Source organism: Mesoplodon densirostris, chromosome 2 (genome assembly GCF_025265405.1).
Source record: "Mesoplodon densirostris isolate mMesDen1 chromosome 2, mMesDen1 primary haplotype, whole genome shotgun sequence".
In the NCBI taxonomy this organism is placed as follows: Eukaryota; Metazoa; Chordata; class Mammalia; order Artiodactyla; family Ziphiidae; genus Mesoplodon; species Mesoplodon densirostris.
The window spans coordinates 158,044,334-158,064,625 of record NC_082662.1 but is presented as its reverse complement, the minus strand read 5'-3'; the positions used below and the strand labels follow the sequence as shown (position 1 = coordinate 158,064,625).

The following is a 20,292-nucleotide window of genomic DNA, read 5'->3' as shown; positions in this document are numbered from 1 at the left end:
GGAGATGAAGGAGGAGGGTGGGGAGAGGATTTCTACAAATAAACCAGCTCACTCATGTACACATACACACACACATCACACTTACACGCACACATACAGGTCCAGGTAAACTGAAGTACAAAGCACAGTCTGGATAAAGTTGCAGGTGAAACTCCTCTGTCTCACAGAATCATCCATTTGTAACTTTTTGTATTAATGTCCTTGACCAATTTTCTTCCTTGTCTGAAAGTCATGACTGTTCGTTGCTACTTTTGTCCTGGTTCATTAACCTAGATTTTCACAAGGGAATTCATTTTAACGTTCACTGGCCTAGGATTTGGTTGTTCGACTTCAAAAGAATGTTCAGCTATTTTAATGTACGCAATATAGAATACTAGGTGAAAAACATAAATACCCATACAAGCTGTTCACCTCTCCCTCCTGGACCATTAAATAAAATAGTCAGGAAAATCAGGCCTACCACCGATTTTTCCATAATACCCCAGTACGTGTCATTAGTTAGCAATCTGTCAGGTACTTTTCAAGTGACGGTCTTCACGTTCAAATCAATTTTCATTAATTTTGTAAGAATCATTTAAAGAAACGTGGCATCAGATCCCTGATTTAAATCAAGATGTATGAATCTTCTACTTTTCATTTATCTTGTCATTTTATGAGGAAAATGCAGTCCTTTGTCTGGCACTTTTTTATATACATGTAAACATATCACACTGCTTATCAGTCCTGGTTCCATTATTCTCATGATAGTCACTATTTTTCCCCTCCTAACAGTTGCTCCATTATTTTATTAGTGTCCAAAATGAGACCTTATAGACAGTGATGATCAGAGAATAATGGAAATTAGAGATGGAAATGATAGATTAGGTCTCCTTGTCTGTTTCCTGGGGCTAATGTTCCTGTCAGTCTCTAACTCAGGGCTCTAGCCTGTCTTATTTTAAATGACACCAACGTGGGGCCTCCACCATTTCCCTGGAGGCTCCTGTCTACATCCAAGACTGTCTCTACACACAGCCAGAGGGAATGATGAAGCCTTGTGCAATTACCCAGTGAAGTCAGGCCCATCCTCACATGATCTGTCTACAAGGCAAGGGATGTGGAGGCTTGAGCGATTAGCCACCAAATCCAATCACTGCAGAGAGCCAGCCTGGATCATTCAGGGCACAAAAGTGAAATGATTTTTTGTCATTGTTTACTTCAGCGGCAGGTATGCAGGCTAAGAGATAGAGAGCTGGTTATCCATCACCTTTTCCAATATTTTACTCAATATGAATCATAGTCAACTGAGATTTTCGGCCATCACATAAGCTAAAATCTTGGCTCCTTGGCAACTATGCAGACAATGTCAGAGGGCAGAGAGTAAGGGGACTGAACTGACTTTACATAGCCATAGCAAATGGCACTCTTTACTCAAACTCCACTCGGCCTCTATAAGCCAAGCTCTCTGCCCTTGCCACCAATCTTTCAACAACCGGCCACCTCATATGCATTTACCCTTCTCCAAACATCTTCCTCTACACTTTGTGGACTGCCCCCCTGATAGGATCACAAATTCAGTGGAAAAACAGAGCCATCCTTCATTTTCACTAACAGAAAAATTTCATGGCACTTTCACTTTCCCCAAGTTTTCTGACCTGTGACTCAGATTTCCTTTCCTCAACTTCCTTCTCTCTTGTCCTTATCCCTCAACTTCAACCTGTTCCAGCACATTTGCCCTCTTCGAACACCTACAGGCATCTATCATGCCTTGACTTAGTCATCAGCTGGTCAAGTTGTCTGAGTGGAGTTCTTCCCCTTCATCATAAATCACTCCTTTGGGCTCTTCAATCATTTTTATTGCTCTTCTCCAAACTCCCACCCATTTTTCTCCATATTTATTGCCTTGAGAGTCCAGAACCACATTCAGTATTCTAGGCTTGGGCTCCTCCGAATCATAGAGAGGAGGTTGAGCATCGAACTCAGGGCTAGGAGTCCTCCTTGGCGCCGTGGGAAGGGACGGTGATTTCTTTTCTCCACCTTGCCAGGCTACAAACACATTTCCACTCTGGAGTCCAAGCAATCACTCCGAGATGGCTTTTTTTTTTTTGTGGTACGCGGGCCTCTCACCGTTGGGGCCTCTCCCGTTGCGGAGCACAGGCTCCAGACGCGCAGGCTCAGCGGCCACGGCTCACGGGCCCAGCCGCTCTGCGGCATGTGGGATCCTCCCAGACCGGGGCACAAACCCGTTTCCCCTGCATCGGCAGGCGGACTCTCAACCACTGCGCCACTAGGGAAGCCCCCCGAGATGGCCTTTGCCTTGATTTCTTTCTAGTTTCCCCTGTCCCATTGATTGCTATTATTAGTTAGCGTTCATTGATCCCCGTCTTCTCACACCCTCCTCCACAACCCAGCCAAGGCAGAAAGTAATCTCTCAGCACCCAAAACAAAGTAGGAAGTTGCTTTTAAAAGGCAACAGAGGGGGCCTCCCTGGTGGCGCAGTGGTTGAGAGTCCGCCTGCCGATGCAGGGGATACGGGTTCGTGCCCCGATCTGGGAGGATCCCATATGCCGCGGAGCGGCTGGGCCCGTGAGCCATGGCCGCTGGGCCTGCGCATCCGGAGCCTGTGCTCCGCAACGGGAGAGGCCACAACAGTGAGAGGCCCGCATACCGCAAAAAGAAAAAAAAAGGCAACAGAGGATATGGGGAGGGGGAAGGGTAAGCTGTGACAAAGCGAGAGAGAGGCATGGACATATATACACTACCGAACGTAAGGTAGATAGCTAGTAGGAAGCAGCCGCATAGCACAGGGAGATCAGCTCGGTGCTTTGTGACCACCCAGAGGGGTGGGATTGGGAAGGTGGGAGGGAGGGAGACGCAAGAGGGAAGGGATATGGGAACAGATGTATATGTATAACTGATTCACTTTGTTATAAAGCAGAAACTAATACACCATGTGAAGCAATTATACTCCAATAAAGTTGTTAAAAAAAAAAAGGCAATAGAAGATGGATAGTGGTGATGGTGGCACAACAATGTGAATGTGCTTAATGCCACTGAACTGTACACCTAAGAACGGTGAAAATGATCATTTTTATCTTATGTATATTTTTTCTCCATGAAAAAAATTCCAAAAAAGTAAAATGAATAAAATATAAAGCAATAGACAAGGTAACTATTTTATCCCAGTTGTCTGTGCTTGGGGAAAAGCAAAGGTCTTACAAGGAAATGGTAATTGGAGATCAGGTGAAAATCCTTTGACTCAATGCCAAGCACTCCCTGAGTCGCTGCATTTCACCCTCTCTGACAGTACTGGTGAAAACAAGTTTCCACTCATATCAGTCTTGCAAAGCTCGTTGAGCTCTGGGAGAGCTACACTGGAATGTGTGCGACTTCACGTGTCTACAACAAAATCATCAGCTAAGTTCTGTCTGTGGAGTCCTCGTGGCTGATGGTGGTGTGAAAAGGAAGAGAGGGACAGCTTGATTCCCAGATCCCAGCCGGAGGCTTGGGGCTGCGAGTCAGAGGCATCATCTCTGAACTCGTAAATGGAGAGGAAGATGAGATGGACATCACTGGGATGGTGTAAACATGGAAACGCACAGTGACACGTTTATCCATTTGCTGTTCAGAATAGAACCACCCTTTAGCTCTGTCCCTCTCCACGCAATTGCTCCACGTCATGTCTGTGTGAGGGAGCGGTGACGTCCGGGAACTGGCTAACTCGCCGTCCCCTCACTTACCCTTGGTTGGTTCCCCATTCATTCCGAATGCAAAGATGCTTGTGCACTGGATCCTTCATGTAACCCTCGTAGCAGAGGCATTCCCCTTAGAAGCAGGGTGAGGAAGAAGAAAAAGAAACGAAGAAATTGATTAACATGTCTGTGTCGGAGAAAACTAATATGAAATGATCACATCAAACTAACACTGGCACGGATGAGACCATAAATCCTATTATGCCATACATGCCCGTCTCCACTGCCCATGTGAAGGAACACACCACCAATCTCTCCATTTTCACTACGTGATAACTTTCACTAGTTGAACACACTAACGTTTACAAAGCACCTATTACATGGGCTCTGCAGACACAAAGTCCAAAAACTCTCTGAGCAAAGGGACTTCTTCGTTGTTATTTTCTCAGTGGCCAGTATATTGCAAGACACATACTAGATGATCAACACATGTTTGAAGACCACATAAGTGAGTTATTTCATCGAATGTTTCTAAGAAATTTGAAAAGTACATATGATTAGCCATGCTATCCGGATGAGGGAAATCGAGGCTCAGAAGAATTAAGGGATCTAGAGACAGATTTAAATGGCAGAGTTAACATTTGAACCTATGTCTGTCTGACTCCAGACCTTTTTTCCCAACCAGGCCATGCTGCTAGCCCAAGAACAACTGCTGTATTTAGAGGAGGCCACTTATACCTATCATAGTTTTATAAGAACTCTGGGTTTTTATTTTTAAGTGAAAATGGCTCATTATCTTGGTGCTGATAAACAGAAGGATCATCTATGTTAGTTTAGGATATCACTATGTTTCATTATCATTACTTACTTCAACAGTGTACCAAGAGGTCCACGAGCCCTCTGGAGTCGTATGTGAAACTGTACATATGTGTATGTGCATCTTTCCTCAGCAGGCCTCCATAACATTCATCAGATTTATAAGCAAATCCAAGACCCCCAAAAGATTAAGAAGCATTGCTCTACTTGGTCTGATTTTGAAGAAAATTGTAACTGCTTCCTTATATTAATAATTCCTTAGGCAATGCTATGTATCCCTAAGCTGCTGAGATCAGTTCCACTGGAGCACTGGTATTGTCTTTTTCAGTGGCTGGTTATTTAATTTATAGGTAGTGAAAGAACAGAGTGTGACTTCCTAAAATTTGGAAATTACAAAGGTGCCAGACCCTAGGGAGACAAAGGATAAGGTTTCTTTATCTTCCTGGGAAGAAACACTCAAAAAGGATATAGATGGAATAATAGCTTTGAGAGCTATTTTCTCTTTTCAAAGATAAAAAAACAATAAGAATGAAGTGAAGGGGCCTCACAGTTATGGGGGCAAGGACTGGGTAGGCTCTGAGCAAGAAGTTTTTGTTAGGATCTAAGTGCATCCATTCTTGTTGAGACTGACCTATAAGCTACTGTCCATCGGGGTCTCACTACCAGATAACACTTGTCTTCCTCTCCAACACCTGCTCAGTCAAGGTGCTGAGGAGTGGAGTAGAAATGAGTAACTTAGTTTGTGAGGGATCCACAGGGAGTGTTAGATCAGTACTTTGTCTCCTGTATGACAAACTCAGGCTTCCATGCGGGCTAGATTCACAACAGGGTGAAACTTACTGGCTTCAGTGGTGCTGAGCTGTATCTAGGAACGGTCAGGGAGCTGGGAGTCGAACATAGGAAAACACAGTGGAAAATTCGGTAGCAGATGATAAGGCTTTCAGGTGAAGGCTGTTTCTCTGATAGAAGGAAAGCTAACGAGGGCAAGGACCAGAGGAGGGCAAAAGAAGGGAAGTACCAGGAGCCAGGCTTCATACCGCATCGATTCCAAAGAAAGCGTGGACTCTAGACTGTAAGCTACACGAGAGCAGGAACAAGCTAGTTTTTCCTATATTTGAGTAGACCTTTTATAAATACTGTGTAATGGAAAATAAACAAATTAATTAAAGAGTGTGTCCCAAATTTATAGATACCATCACCACCACCTCTCCCCAAGGCGTCAATATCAAGCCAACGAATGGGTCAAGGACCCAGAAATGATTTGCCCTTAAGGAGATCATCTTTCAACTTCCTTGTGGACATTAGGCATGGATATGATAGTACAAAGCAGGAAGGAATCTCAAGAGGTTGTCAAACCCATCAGTCGGACTCTTACAATGTTCTTGACGGGATGGCTTGCCTAGAATTAAAGACTGACAAAAAAGGCAGTCCTCCTTCCACACTTGATAGGTGGTTACCACAACACATGTAAAAGTAAATGCAGTAACGACGCAGAGTTCGAGCAGAGCTTGATTTTCCTAATGCTGGCAGTATCTACCATTTGTAGAGCACATTTACCTTTCCCAAATTGCCTTCACAGCCATTATCCCCTGATGAGATTTCCAGCATTCATTACTATGTGGGGGACACACTACTGACAACGAATAAAGCTTTCCTCCATATAATGCTACATGCAGCCCGAAGTCAGAGCAACAGAGACATTTTTCAAACATATCATGTTAGAGTTTGAGGATTTCCAAAATTTGTCTCTTAAATCATCCTCATTTCCGGAACTCACCAAACTTCCCTCTTCTGTATTCCTCCTCAAAACCAGTCTGGCCATCTACACTGAAAGGAGTTCAGACTTGATGAGGAAAGTTGCTATGGCAACCAACTGCTAAATCTTGACTTTAAGAGGGGTTTCGTGCAAGCACAGGCTCTGACTGTTAGCTGTGAATTTTAAAGACCCCACAAGGGTGTTGGATGCCCTCCTAAGCTAGAAGTGTTACAGTCTCTGCATCTGCTGTGACAGATGGCAGGGAACACATGACGTGCCGACTCTGTGGTGGTGTTCATAGGAATCCAACAGAGAGACGTGTCACGGCCACAGAGAAGTGCCCAACTGGGATGGAGCATGCCCTGCAGGAGGCACTCACAGACAGCTACACTGCCAGAGAGTAGAAGCCCACCCAAGAGATGATCTGTGCAGGGCCGGGAGATGCCTACACTGGATCTGTGCTTGGTTCCCTGAAGGCAGATGCTCACAGGCAGTGCCTTCAGTCATTTCCCATTCCATAGATGGATGGAGGCACAAATCTCATCGAACGATTGAAGGAAGACCTTGAAGCTAGGGCTCCTCAGAAATGACTGGGCTCACCACAAGTTCTTCATGACATAACTACAGATCGAGGCCAAAAGTCCTGATCACCTCCATCCTTCAGGTAGCAGTTGGCTTTTAAAGTCAATTGGGTACGCTTCATCCAAAAAGGGAAATCTTTGTCAGACATCTGGGCTTGAATAATATCTAACTGCCTGGTCTCCTCTCCTGGGCAGACATCAGGCAAGAGGTAGGCTCAGAGTCAAACAACCCCACACGACTCTGGGAGGGCAGACAGAGGGAAATAGGCCAAAAGTACACCTTGAAGGGAGGTGCTTTAATTGAGCCACAAAAGAGAGCTTGGGATGAGTGGGCAATCCAGGTGGCACGAACAAAATGGGAGCTGTGCTACTCCATCTAACTAGGTTCTAAAAACCAGGGAAGAGTAGAGAGAGAGAGAGGCCCTTATTCAGAGTAAGGAAAGGGGAGGAGGGCTAGAGTGAGTCTGGAAAACTGGTCCAATGCCCCTCACCAGATTTTACACATTTCTTCATGGTTGGGACGAGCCTATGGAAAGATCTGGGATAGAAGGAATTTCAGTGACCATCTTGGATGGTGATTAAAACTTGATTTAGCTTGGAAGTGCATGCTCCTTGCAGACTCATAAAAGCTACATATCTTGAAAAGGGCAGTGAGGGTCTGTGGCCAGAACTGAAGGGGGCTGTGAAATCAAGCAGGTGTGTGAAGCCTCCACAGCTGCCCATATGGCAGAATAAAGGCCAGGAATGCAGCAGAGAGAGAAGTTGCTGAGGCCAGTTAGTCTGTGTTGCCCTCAGAAAACAAGCCAACATACAACCACCGCAAAAACCCTTAGAAAGTACAGGAAAAGTCAACCCTTGGCTGGATCCATCTGGGCATTAAGCATTACAATTTCAGTGGTTTGCTGTTAGCCCCACGTGACCAGAGACACACCCAGGGTTACTAACCTGGGGTGATCTGAGAGAGGATGTCAGTGTGCAGTTGGCAGAGGGCTTCCAGGCTAAGAGCCTTAGGTACATTATGTCCCTCCCCGATAGTACGTTGCTAGAATGCAAAAGGGAGGCTGGAATGGAAAATGGTCTCAAGTCTCTTCCAGCTCCAATCTTTCCGTAGATTCCTGACACATCTGCAGAAGGTCTGTGCAGCCACCTTCTATAAACTGTGCCAGGGTGATATAAAGAGGGCATAACAATGCTTATTTTTCTTCTGTCCTTTTTCTCCTTCCCTAGTGTGTTAGTTTTCTATAGCTACCATAAAAAATTATCACAAACTCAGTGGTTTAAAACAACAGAAATATATTGTCTTGCGGTTCTGCTGGTCAGAAATCCAATATGAGTCTCACTGGGCTAAAAACAAGGTGACTGTAGCGCTATGTTCCTTTCTGGAGACTTGAGGGGAGAATCTGTTTCCTTGCCTTTTCCACCTTCTGGAGGATGCCTACACTCACTGGTTCCTCAACCTTCAAATCCAGCAATGGTTGGTGGAGTCCTTTTCATGTCATATCACTCTGGCCTCTTCTGCCCCCCTCTTCGACTGTTAAGCACCCTTGTGATTATATTGGGCCCACCTGGTTAATCCAGATACTCCCCTTATTTTAAGATCAGTTGTCTAGCAACCTTAATACCATCTGCAACTTGAATTCCTCTTTGCCAGGTAACGTAACATTTTCACAGGTTCTGGGGATTAGGTCGTGAACATCTTTGGGGGCCCATTACGCCTCCTACCATACCTGGTACCCTGGACCTCTGTGCAGGGGAGGAGGAAACACACACTTAAGTTTGAAATACGTTGGAAGGATGCCTGAGGAGAGCTTCAGGCACTGGAGGGTGCTCCTTTGCAGTGACTGAGCGCCTGTGTTTGTGTGTTTGTTTGCATGTGTGAAAAAGTACACGTGCGCTTGCACAGTTCCACCCATCCATGTAGGCAGACCCCTCAGCATGGCTGGGAAAGCACATGTCCCAACACTATGACATTTCCAAGTGAGTTAGCTGGAGGACTGCAAAAATAACGTCGACTTGACTTGCAGCCAATGCCCACACTCAGCTCTTTGGAGAAAGGCTTTAGGATGGAGTGTGGGAGGCGATAAAGTTTCTTACTGACGAGCATGTGGGATGACCACATCATCCCAGGCACAGACAGAAGCAGGGCAGGAAGGGGGAGGGTTTCCAACCCCAGCATTAATGAAAATGGAAGTCCCTGCAGTACCATTTCTCAGCGGCTACCCCGGAATGAAGATGTCGCACCTTAGTTCTGTGGTGGGTTCTTATTTTTAACCTCTCTCCCTGGCTTTCCAGTTGGAAATTCATTAATTGTCACAGACACTGGGAAGCCACTAGCAGGGGAGGGGCTTCCCAAAGTCATTTTCAGTGAGGATTAGAAATGAGACATCCAGCAGGGATTGAAGAGGTGATGGGAGCTTTGCTATGGACAAGCAGGTTCTTCAGCTTCTGGCTCAGGAAAGTGATGCTTAGCAACGGTGATTGCTTGAATAGTGTCACAGTGACAAATATGTTGGCTCTGACCTGTCTGGGGGAATTAAGGAACCCTTTACAACCCCACTTCTGCTCTGATTTCATGGTAGATAGAACACCGACTCTGCCTTAGGTAGCTGTGGGGCTTCGGGCAAGTCGTGTCACTTCTTGGGGAATTTGAGCATTGACCTAAAGGAAGGAGGAGTTTATCTCTAAGACCCTCCAAGCTTAAAACACCAATCCCTCTTTCCACCTGTCATTCAAAGTGCTTCCTGTTCTTTAAAACCTCAGGTGAAGCTTCCAAGGCCCTCTGGAGATCACGCTTCTCTCAAAAGGGAGTTTAACAAGTGAGGTGGTCCAGGGTCTCCTAATCCAAGTCAGAGGGGACCAGAGACTAGCTCAGTTGCATGGAGAGGCCCCACCTTTGAGACGAGCCTGCTTTTCTCTCCCGAGCCCACTGGTTTTTGGGCATGGTGCACGGCCCATCTGTCTAGTTTGGTGTTTGCCTGGCAGCGTGGGAGGAGCAGCAAGTAAGCACAGTCTTAGACATCAGATGTTTAAAATGCTGTACTTTCTCCTTCATAGGGGACCTAGAATCTCTGGGATGGGCCCACATAACAACAACTTTTAGACCTATGAAGGTGAACTTTAGATGTTGTGGTTACCTGTTACTCCCCCAGAGAGCTACAGCAATGGACTGTAAGAGAAGTAACAGCCAGATCTCTTGGAGTCAACCTCTACTAATATCCTTCTACCTCAGCACCTTAAAAAGATGCATCTCGTGTGTGTGTGTGTGTGTGTGTGTGTGTGTGTGGAGGGGGGGTGCTGTAAGTGAGGTACAGAGAGCTGGAAGAGCTGGCCCTAGACCCCAGCAATGTTTCACTTGGGGATCTTAGACATCAGTGCCTCCCCTTCCTTGGTTCTTAGGCATCTTACCACTCCGCTGGGAAGGAGCTATCTGTGGTACTGAACCTACTGGAAATAGGCCTTTATAAAGACTACCATAGAGGAACCCCTTCTACAATGAAAGGGCAAAGCAACCTGGGATGAAGGATCCACACTCCTTGGAGCTCAAGAAGCACTGCAAGCACCCCAGTACATGCTGTGTATGAATTCAAACCCTCTCTCTCAGAGCAGCCCCAGCCCCCCTGGATAATATAACAGCCTGAAAGATGGCTATACCCTTTGACCCAGTAATCTCTCTTCTGAGAGTTATCTGAATAAAATAACTTCAAACATGCCCTACATTTATGCGGAAAGATATTCATTTTAGTAGTGTTTGTAAAAATTAAAAACTTAAGGCGTCTTACATGTCAAATAATAGGGGACTATTTAAATAGGAGCTATGATATAGACATACAGTGGAATACCAAATGGCCATTAGAATTACGTTACTGAGGATTATTTAGTGGTTCTGGAAAATTCCCATGATAGAATGTTAAGTGAAAAAAATCAAGAAAACTCTACTGGGCTTAGTGTGCTTACAAGCCTCTAAGAATCAGGCATAGATAAAAGATCGGAAGGGAGGAAAGACATTAAAATTTTAAAATTATTTCTACAGGAGATAGAATTATAGATGATTATCATTTTCTTCTATAAGCTTTTCTAATTTTCCCATTTTTTAAAATTAATTAATTAATTTATTTTTGGCTGCATTGGATCTTCGTTGCTGCGCATGGGCTTTCTTTTTTTGTTGGGGTGCGCGGGCCTCTCATTGTGGTGGCCTCTCTCGTAGTGGAGCACCGGCTCTAGGCGCGTGGGCTCTAGAGTGCAGGCTCAGTAGTTGTGGCACACGGGCCTAGCTGCTCTGCAGCATGTGGGATCTTCCGGAACCAGGGCTCAAACCCGTGTCCCCTGCATTGGCAGGCAGATTCCTAACCACTGCACCACCAGGGAAGCCCCCCATGTTTTCTACAATAAACATGCATAAAAGTTTAGCCCCCTTGACTGATATCCCCTGACTGGAGGGCACATGGGCTGTGGAGGTCATCCCGAGCTGATCTGTCTGGCTTGGGGCTATAGTTAGGAGGTTTCCAAGGCTTCTGCCAGAAGATGACCTCACATTTTAAGCCAGCCAGCTCAGGGGCTCATCCACATGCTGCCAGCTTGCACAGTCTCGGCTCCCAATGGTAATGGGTCAGTTGGGAGGGATGGCCTGGATTTTGAGGGGTAGTTGCAAGAGGCATGAACTCTGACAGTTACCCGCTGCCCGGTGCTCCCGCCTACCAGTTTCGGGGTCACATTGGTGTTCACAGGGGTCCAGGAGCCGCCGGGCACAAAGGTCCATGGCCCAGGGCCCACTGGAGTTCTGCTGAGAGAAGAGAACCACTTGGGCAGGGTTCAGCCAGTCACTGGCATCCAGCTGGCTCCCCTCCAGCAAGATGAAGCGGCTCCCTGCAGGGGAAGAGAGAGGAGGCATGTCCGTGTGTGCCCACAGCACACACACACATTACTGAAGACAGACTGAGCGATGCTCTGCAGATTAGGCCCAACCCGAGGTCATTACTTCTACCAATCCTGGCCCGCCATGAGTCACAGAGCAAGGGCTCAGCAGATGGAGGCTCAGCCACCACTTGGATCTCCCGCCATATCATCCCCTGCTGCCTTGTCCCATCCCATGTCTACTAGTGTGGACCCAAGGGATACAGGGACAGAGCAGCTCTGTGATGGCCGTGGCACGGCTCCATCAGACCCTGGCAGTCGTCCAAGGAACAGAGACCTGCTGCCTGTCTTCAGTTGCCATGAAATAAATAGCAGGCCCTCTAACACTCCAGACAGTCCCCACCTGTTTTCAGCCTTACGGCAACCAAGAGAACAGACATTAACAAGTCAATTAGGTGCTCTGGGCTTAACTAATTCAGGGACTCTCAGAATGTATATTATTTCCTCATTATATCAGGGTCCCCCTGGATGAAAGTAAATTATTGCTTCAGAGTTCTAGGCTCATAGCAAGTTACTGCAATTAGGAATTTCTCACCAGGCATATCAAACGGAAATGTGGCTAATGCTTAAACATTCTACTACTCCACTTAGCTTTTCCCCATTCAAAGGCTAAGAGAATCTTGGTGTCTTTGTACCTATAGCCAGTATGCCCTGCATTTATCCACAAAGACAGGTGCTTAATTATAAACAAATAGAAATGGGAAATGGGCATAGAAAGGAGGAGGTGATCTGTTCATTTTTTTTTTAACCTGCTTTCTGATTTCATCAGTGGACAATCTAACTTTGTCCTAAGTCTTACTTATCCAGGTTTATTTTTTCCTCACTAATATGTAACAGGGCTCCATGGCTTGTCTATATTTTCCCTGCCCACCCTGAAACATTCTTCTCGGGGGAGGGGCAGGAGGTGGCATCCTCAGAGGTGGACTTACCATCAGCGATCAGGTGCTCGGGGACGTGCAGGGTGATTTTGACAACGAGAGGGCAGCTGACGTGAGAGGAACACACAAGGCCGATCACGCAGCTGGTGATGCTGATCAACGTCAAGGTGGTCTTATTCACAGGACTTCGGGGAGAGCCCACTGAAAATAAGGCAAAAGCAAGACACTTGATGGTAAAAATCTTGGTAGTGAAGGGCCATCTTGGCCTGTTGCTGCCCAACCTGGAAAACAGGGGAGGCAGCTGGCAAACCCAGCCCAGGTGGGAAATGTGTCTAGTGCGTGAGCTCAGTGACTTTCACCCTCATGGAACACCATGTCATCGCCTGGTGCCAGAGGGGACTGAGCCACTGGTGGTCCTCAAAGTCAACAATTGTCAGCTGTGAGCAAGTCCTCTGCATGCCTCTTGGGCCACGTCACAAGAGAGATCATAAAGGAGGGCACTGTCCCCCTCTACTTGCCTGGCAGGGCTCCAACCTCTTGCCCAAGGGTGGTGGGAATGCTTTTACCCTACGCTGGAACTCCCTGCACTTCCCATGGCTTTCCACAGAGGGCGCCCTCACAAACCAGCTTCTCCACTCCTGGGGCTCAAACTACCTCTCACCTACTCTGTGGGTGAGAGTCCAGGGCTTGGAAGGAGAAAAACAAGGAACGTATGCTCTACACAGGTAGGAGATATTGTCACACCAGAAGGCTCTCCCCAGTCCTGCAGTCCTTGGGGTAAGGTTATAAATGGAAGCTTAGGGAGAAAATATGAAAGCTGAGGGATAAGAAACACTTCCAAGCAGCTGGGGACAGGGCTAAGAAGGGAGGTTTGGGGGGGGTGTTTGTTTGGTTTTGGTGGAGAGGATAAAATGGTAGTAAGAAGAGGGACCTTTCACATGGAAACAGAACAGATGTGGGGAAGCAAGAAAGCAAAGCCAGCTGCCAACAAAATGTACGAATACTTTGGAATTTTCTTACAGTCTGTGTTAATATTTATTATTGATAGCAACGAAAGGCATCTATTATGGCGGACCATGTGCTAAGTGTTTTACATACATTATTTTAAATATTTGCTTCCTTACAATAAATCTATGAGTCTGTACAGTAACTACCCACTTTATAGATAAGGAAAATAAGTCTCAAAGAGATTAACCTTATAGTGATAGTTAACACTTATGAATAAGTGTAATTACCTGTCAGGCACCTTACACCTGACACATCAGGTGTCTTACGTGTCTTAGGCCTGGGCATATCATTTAACGATGACACAGCCTGATGAGCCAGCTCCCACAGAAACAGTGCGTTAGAGAGGCTATAGGGCATGTGGGTCAAGCAGCTACTAAGGAGGGGAGCTGGAATCAACACACAGATCCAGTGAGGCTACAGCCCCTAGACAATTCACTGTTCAATCTCTGGGTCCAGTGGAGTCTTTGCGACTGCCGTTCTCAGGAACATGGGGAAAGATGTGGTCTACAGCTGCACACATCTTTTCTGGGAGCAGGTTCCCTGAGTGCGTGTGTTGGCGATAGCTGGGTGGGAGTGACTGCAGGGTGGCAGGCGGCCTCTGGATCCCCTGTCCCTTGCTACCTGGAGATTTTCTATTCATGTTAGTACCCTTTCAACACGGAATCTATTTCCCGCACTTACACATTTCTTGCTCCAGCCCATACCAAGCCTGAGCAGCGCCCAGATCCACCACCCGAATGGCCCTCGGGCACTCAAATGCGACATCCAAAACCGGGCTCTCCATCTTCCCTCCAACCCTGCTCTCCCTACCATTTCCACTGTCCAGCGAATGGCACTGCTGTCTACTTGGTTCCTCAAGCCCCCAAATGCCATCATGTCTTATCTCTTCCCTCTCTTTCATAAGCCACCCCCACCCCCCACCAATGCCATTAAATCTTTTTTCATTTTGTGCCCAAAATTTCTCTTGCTCCATCCTCTGCATCCCTACCTCAGTCTATCATCTCACCCCTGGACTATGGCAACAGCCATCCACCCAGTCTCCCTGCCTCAACGTGCCCCTGCTCTCACCTATCCTCCACGCTGCCTCAGAGGGATCATTCACCAAGCAGAGCAGGGCTTTGCTCTTTAAAAAACCTTCAATGACCCCAACTGAAGTGTCAGGTCCAAGTCCTTCAGTCAAGGAAGACCTCCTGATCTTCCAGCCTTATTTCCAAAGCAGACCCCAGGCTTCCCCGGAAGCTTGATTCTAGTAAACTATTTACTGCTCTCTGACTAGACAATTATTGTTTATGTCCCTGTGACTCTGCACATAGGATTTCCTCCTCCACAGAACGCCATTTTGTCACCTTGTCAGCCTGGTATACACCTACTCTTCAAGTCTCAGCTCAAACAATATCTCCCTGTAAACACTTCCCTGAAACCTTCAAGAACCGATTCTCACTCATTCCTTGCTGTTCCTCCAGCCCTTGTGCACCCTGCTGTCACAGCCCTTCTCACACAGTGCAGTCACTGTTTACAGGCACTTGCTCTCCTGTGATGGCAATGACTTGCTGCTCTGCCTCTTGTCCCTCTGGTCCTTCTGCATCATCAACCCATCATCCAGAATCTCTACCTGACTTCAAAATTTCCAGTGGTCCCCTGTGACCTACAGAACCAAGGGCAAACCCATTAACATCGTGCATGCACTGGTCCTCTAGCCTGTTATCCAGACCCATCCCTCCTATCCCTGTGTGCCTATATATTCAAATCCTGGATTACAACTACCATATTGAACTCCTTTCACTTGCTTGAAAATGCCATGTTCTTTTGTGCCTTCAAGGCTTTGTATCTGCTCTTTTCCTCTACTGAAATGCCCTTCCCCTAGATTTTCCTCTTTCAAGAAACTCTATACATTGTATATAATCCAAGCCTAATTATTTTCTCCCTTTTTGCCTCCTTTTGCTGCCAGGTAGAATTAACTGTTCTCTCTTCTGAGTACTCATTTTACTTTATTTATATTATTAAGTCTTATCACTGTGCCATGTTTTCATGTTTCTACTACTGATCACAAAGCCTGACCCATGACAGGTGGGTTATAAAATTTCCTGCTGGCCTGACTGATGTATCCAGTTCAATTCAACAAACACTGGCAAGCATCTATTATAGGCAGAATCCCTCACTAGGCACTTTGGAAAAATAAATTAGACATGCCCATCTGTAAGAAGCTTACAGTCTAGTTAAAAGCAATAAACAGGGGCTTCTCTGGTGGCACAGTGGTTGAGGATCTGCCTGCTAATGCAGGAGACACGGGTTCGAGCCCTGGTCTGGGAGGATCCCACATGCCACGGAGCAACTAGGCCCGTGAGCCACAACTACTGAGCCTGCGTGTCTGGAGCCTGTGCTCCACAACAAGAGAGGCCACGATAGTGAGAGGCCCATGCACCACGATGAAGAGTGACCCCCACTTGCCACAACTAGAGAAAGCCCTAGCACAGAAACGAAGACCCAACACAGCAAAAATAAATAAATAAAATTAATAAAAGGCAGAATAGGTGATAGTGTGCCCCGAGCACACTATAAAAAAAAAAAAAAAAGCAATAAACAGTTGATGCACTAGGAGAGCTTGGTATTTAAAAGTAACAATTATATGTTGCAAAGAAACTCATTCTAATTCATTACTATAGATTTTCTTACACGGGATTTTATTAAAGCAGAACCCACCCTACTTTGCTGTGGCCTAGGGTGGATGGGCCTAGGATGACCCTCTGCTGTATATAAATATGTAATGAGGATTAAGAGTCAGCATTCTCACCTCAGGGATACTGGGGCACCAGACATTAGGCGACCCAGAGCCCCACTGATCTCTTGAGAAAAGTGGTGGGAAGAACTTTTGTACTGATAGCAGCAGAGCCTGCAGAACTGGAACTGAGGAATTAACAGGGCTTCCTTCAATCTCTGGGAAGAATTCCTCAGTATGTCAAGAACTCAGATGGAGGTGGGAGAGAGCCGAAAGGTAGGTGTCTTTTGGGGCGGGGGGGGGGGCACTAGTTGATTATTGGTTGGGGAAAATGTTATTGACTATCACACAAGATGACATCACTCAAATACCCTCCATTGTGTCTCGAGGGGCCCCTGTCTAAAATTCTTTAAGATGAAGTGCTGTAGAAACCCAAGGCTGCACTGTGGAGAGTTCTAACAGCAACACAATAGAGATCTCATAGTGCCTTGCCAGTCACCAAAATGGCACATTTTAATACAATTAAGCCCTATGCGTGAAGTATTGTTAACCCATTTAACATGTGAGGAAACTGAGGCTCAGAGAAGTTGTTGTCTTTATCCAGTATCACACGGCAAGTAAATGCTGAAGCTTTTTTGGTGCCTGAACACAGACCTCCCTCAGTAATGATGGTGAGACCACAAAGTCATAGGCACTGGTAGCCACAGCTGCAATAGCCATGCCTGAAGCCACTGAACATCAGGGAGGAGAGTCACAGACCGTGGCTGCATGAAAGAACAACTCTATCAACCCTGAGAAGAATGAACCAACCAACCTGGGCCCTGCCAGGAGAAGGGAGGGGACTTGGGCCCTGGGGGTCCTGTGATTCTGCTGGGCAGGGGATTAAAGGTCAAAAACCACTACGCATGTTTTTCAGGCCACAGATCGTTCCTCAACTACCCCACCCCCCGAGCTCCGCCTCACTCAATCCCAGGATGGCGGGGTAAGCAAGGGTAAATATACTGTCCATTGTTTCACGTATAACACACTTTATCAACTTTATTTCCTGTGTCTAAACAGCAAAATATGACTCCCGAGGCTTCCAGAAGGAATTGAGAGTCTTCTGACCAAGAAATAGCCTTTCAAACAACTTGGAAACTTGTTTGAGAGTGCCATTATCTGGGAGAGATGATTCTCTGACATTTTCCACTCTAGGCTCTTCTTTCTTCCTTAGGAGGAAACACCAAGTTTGGTCCAAGAATTCTTCCTGCAGACACTGGCTTTGGTCCACAGAGCCCCCTCCCTGACCCAGCACCTCTGTAGCTCCCTGCCTTCCCCGCCCCACGGCCCCTCTCACCCCACTTTGCCCCTCTATCCTTCCTACCTCTACTGCGCCTTCGGCTCCGCGAGGGGTCAGTGTAAAAGGTCAGCTGGGGGTCATTTTCTGCCTCTGTGCTAGAATCCCCTTCAGGGTTCAGGAAGGCGGAACCAGCTGTAATGAAGAGACAAGGGCAAAAACAGTGTCTTCAGTTTTGTCTTCATGACACCAAATCATTGGGCAAGTTCAAGAGGAAAACACGAGCAGGGTGACTGACAATCTGGGAGGAGTAGCCACAGGGATTGGAGCTTCCTGATACACAGATTTATTGGAGAAGGAGACCTTGATATGACAGCCATCACTAGAGCCCTACATCCACCCAGCCCATGCTCCTACTGAGGAGAGCCACCTGCCAGAGAGGACCATCGTGGACGGTACGTGGAAAAGGAAGAAAGGGAAATTTCCCTCATTACACGTCATGATTTTGGTTGATAGAGGCTGGAATTATGTCCTAAGGGGCATATGTCTGTATGTCTTAATATCTATATTGCATTTTTTAACTGGTTCTAGGATTAATATATATTCAATGTGAAAAAGAGAGAAAAGAATAAACAAAAGACCCCCAAATGTTTAAAAGGAACAACGCTGATGTCCTCTAAATCCTCCAAGTCAGAGAAAGACTCTGTTAACATTTGATAAATACACTCTCCATCTTTTTTCTGATACAGAAGCAGATAAAGGTTTTTTAAGTTCCCCTTAAAAATGGCATTCTGCTGTACCTTCTATTTTATAACCTCATTTTTCCCCATTTAATAGATGGGTGGGCAACTTTCCATATTAACAAATATAGATCTATAGTATCATCTTAAGCCACTGGACAGGAGACAGATGTGCAGGTAGTTAAGCAATTCCCCATTGATGGACATTTAAGCTACTTCCAATTTTTTGCTCTTTTAAACAACATTGGGATGAACAGCCTTTTACACCACACATCTTTGCATACTTGTCCAATTATTATTTACTAAGGATAAATTCTCATTGCTAAAATTACTTGGTCAAAAGGTGTGTATACATTTAAATTTGTTGGTTAAGTAACACACAACAGGCCTGCAGAAAGACTGTGACCAAACACAGCTCCTCTAGCCGTGCCTGAGAGTGGGGGTCAAGGATATTAACGGCCCTGCCTCTGCTGATATTAAGGAAGCCACCTTCAAGCCCTAACACCAGACGCGGGTACCTCTTGCTTTGTTGTTGATCCTCTTTCTCTGGCTACTGGAGGTGTGAGAAAGCAGAGTGGCCTGCTGGTGGTTGGAGTCCACGGGGCTGGTAGCAATGATGTTATCTTTATACTTGTTCATCAGCGACAGCTTGGCATTGTCGCTTCCTGTATAAGGAAAGGCCAAGGCAGATACTTTAAAAGGCCAAAGAAAGTGAGAGCAAGGAAATCTGCATGAACCAAGTACATGGGGTTTCACAGAAACTGAAATATGAAAGCTTGAAAGTGAGAGACTGGCAGAGACTGAAATGCTTCTTTTTGATTTCTAGGGGACTTCAGAGTTATGAGAGAAGGGGTGAAGAAAGGAAATCCAATTCAACCAATTCTGTATTGATAGGGTCACCACGTGTGGCCGTTTGGTGAGATACAGACTGAAGATTTCTTTCCTTTGGTCAGCACAGAGTTTCACAGAAATTTGAATGTGAGCGCATTCAGGCGGAACTTGCCCCCTCGTTCATCCCAGTCTGCTCCATTCCCTGTTGTTGACATCCAGCTCTCTCACATATTTGTGCTATCTGCCTGCTCCCTGAGTCTCTAATCATATGGCTACTTGGTGGGCTTAGCACTATGGCAGGTGCTATGGAATATATGATATTGAAGACACATCCCCTAGTCTTAAGGAATGTCTAGACTTTAAATGTTACTAAGACATGCCTAGTCATAGGATCTTCTCTAGATAACAAGTGGAATGGAAACCTCTATGGTGTGATTTCAAGCCCCACAGAAAGTCCACATATCTTAAGCAATATTCAGTTTCAAAAATGTCTTCTTCAAAGATAATTGGGCAGTACCTTGAAGGATCATTGTCTTGGGGTTTTATCTACAGATAGTTGTTATTTATAGAAGTATGAGAGATTGGCTATAAATGAAAAGTACAGTCATTTCCTCTCTGCATTTTACCGACTCTGGTCTTGTTCGGCCACGTTAGATCCACGTCTCTTCCACCCAGTGTCTCATAGATGCACAAAGTGTCTGAGGTCAAACAGTTTGATTGTATTCCTTTATTTTCTCTGAAGAGGTACATCCTTTGTAAAGACCACAGAGGTATGGGCCAGACAACACAACTAAAACACCCCAGGCCAAAGTCTCAGGAGTCACAGAAAAGAAAGATACCTCTGTCCCCTCCACTTCAATGGAAAATTTAATTGTCCGCACAAACATACTATATACAAAAATGTCACACACACACGTGGATCTTTTCTGCCATATCCCTATTTTCCTGAGGATTGCTCATTATATATGAAAAAGCCTCTAACCCACTCTTCCGTTGGATATAAAAGTACCTCTACTTCCAGTGCAAAGTGGAAGTGGAGAGGGATCCAATTTACCCTTGTTCTTCTGATTTCGTATATTAGAAAACAGCTCCCATCATCTCAGGAAAATGC

General features: G+C 46.0%; 1 protein-coding gene across 2 annotated transcripts in view; it reads right to left on the bottom strand.

Annotated features, from left to right (window-relative positions):
* ASTN1 (astrotactin 1) overlaps positions 1-20,292 on the bottom strand; it is a 335,381-nt gene that overhangs the window by 149,644 nt on the left and 165,445 nt on the right. The window contains exons 4-8 of one of the 2 annotated variants that reach the window (XM_060088555.1): positions 18,869-19,015; positions 17,698-17,805; positions 12,662-12,811; positions 11,493-11,684; positions 3,717-3,801 (exon numbers count right to left, since the gene is read on the bottom strand). In XM_060088555.1, the coding sequence (XP_059944538.1) occupies positions 3,717-3,801; positions 11,493-11,684; positions 12,662-12,811; positions 17,698-17,805; positions 18,869-19,015 (682 nt within the window). The remainder of the gene's footprint in view (positions 1-3,716; positions 3,802-11,492; positions 11,685-12,661; positions 12,812-17,697; positions 17,806-18,868; positions 19,016-20,292) is intronic. The other variant, XM_060088557.1, reaches the window with a different exon arrangement.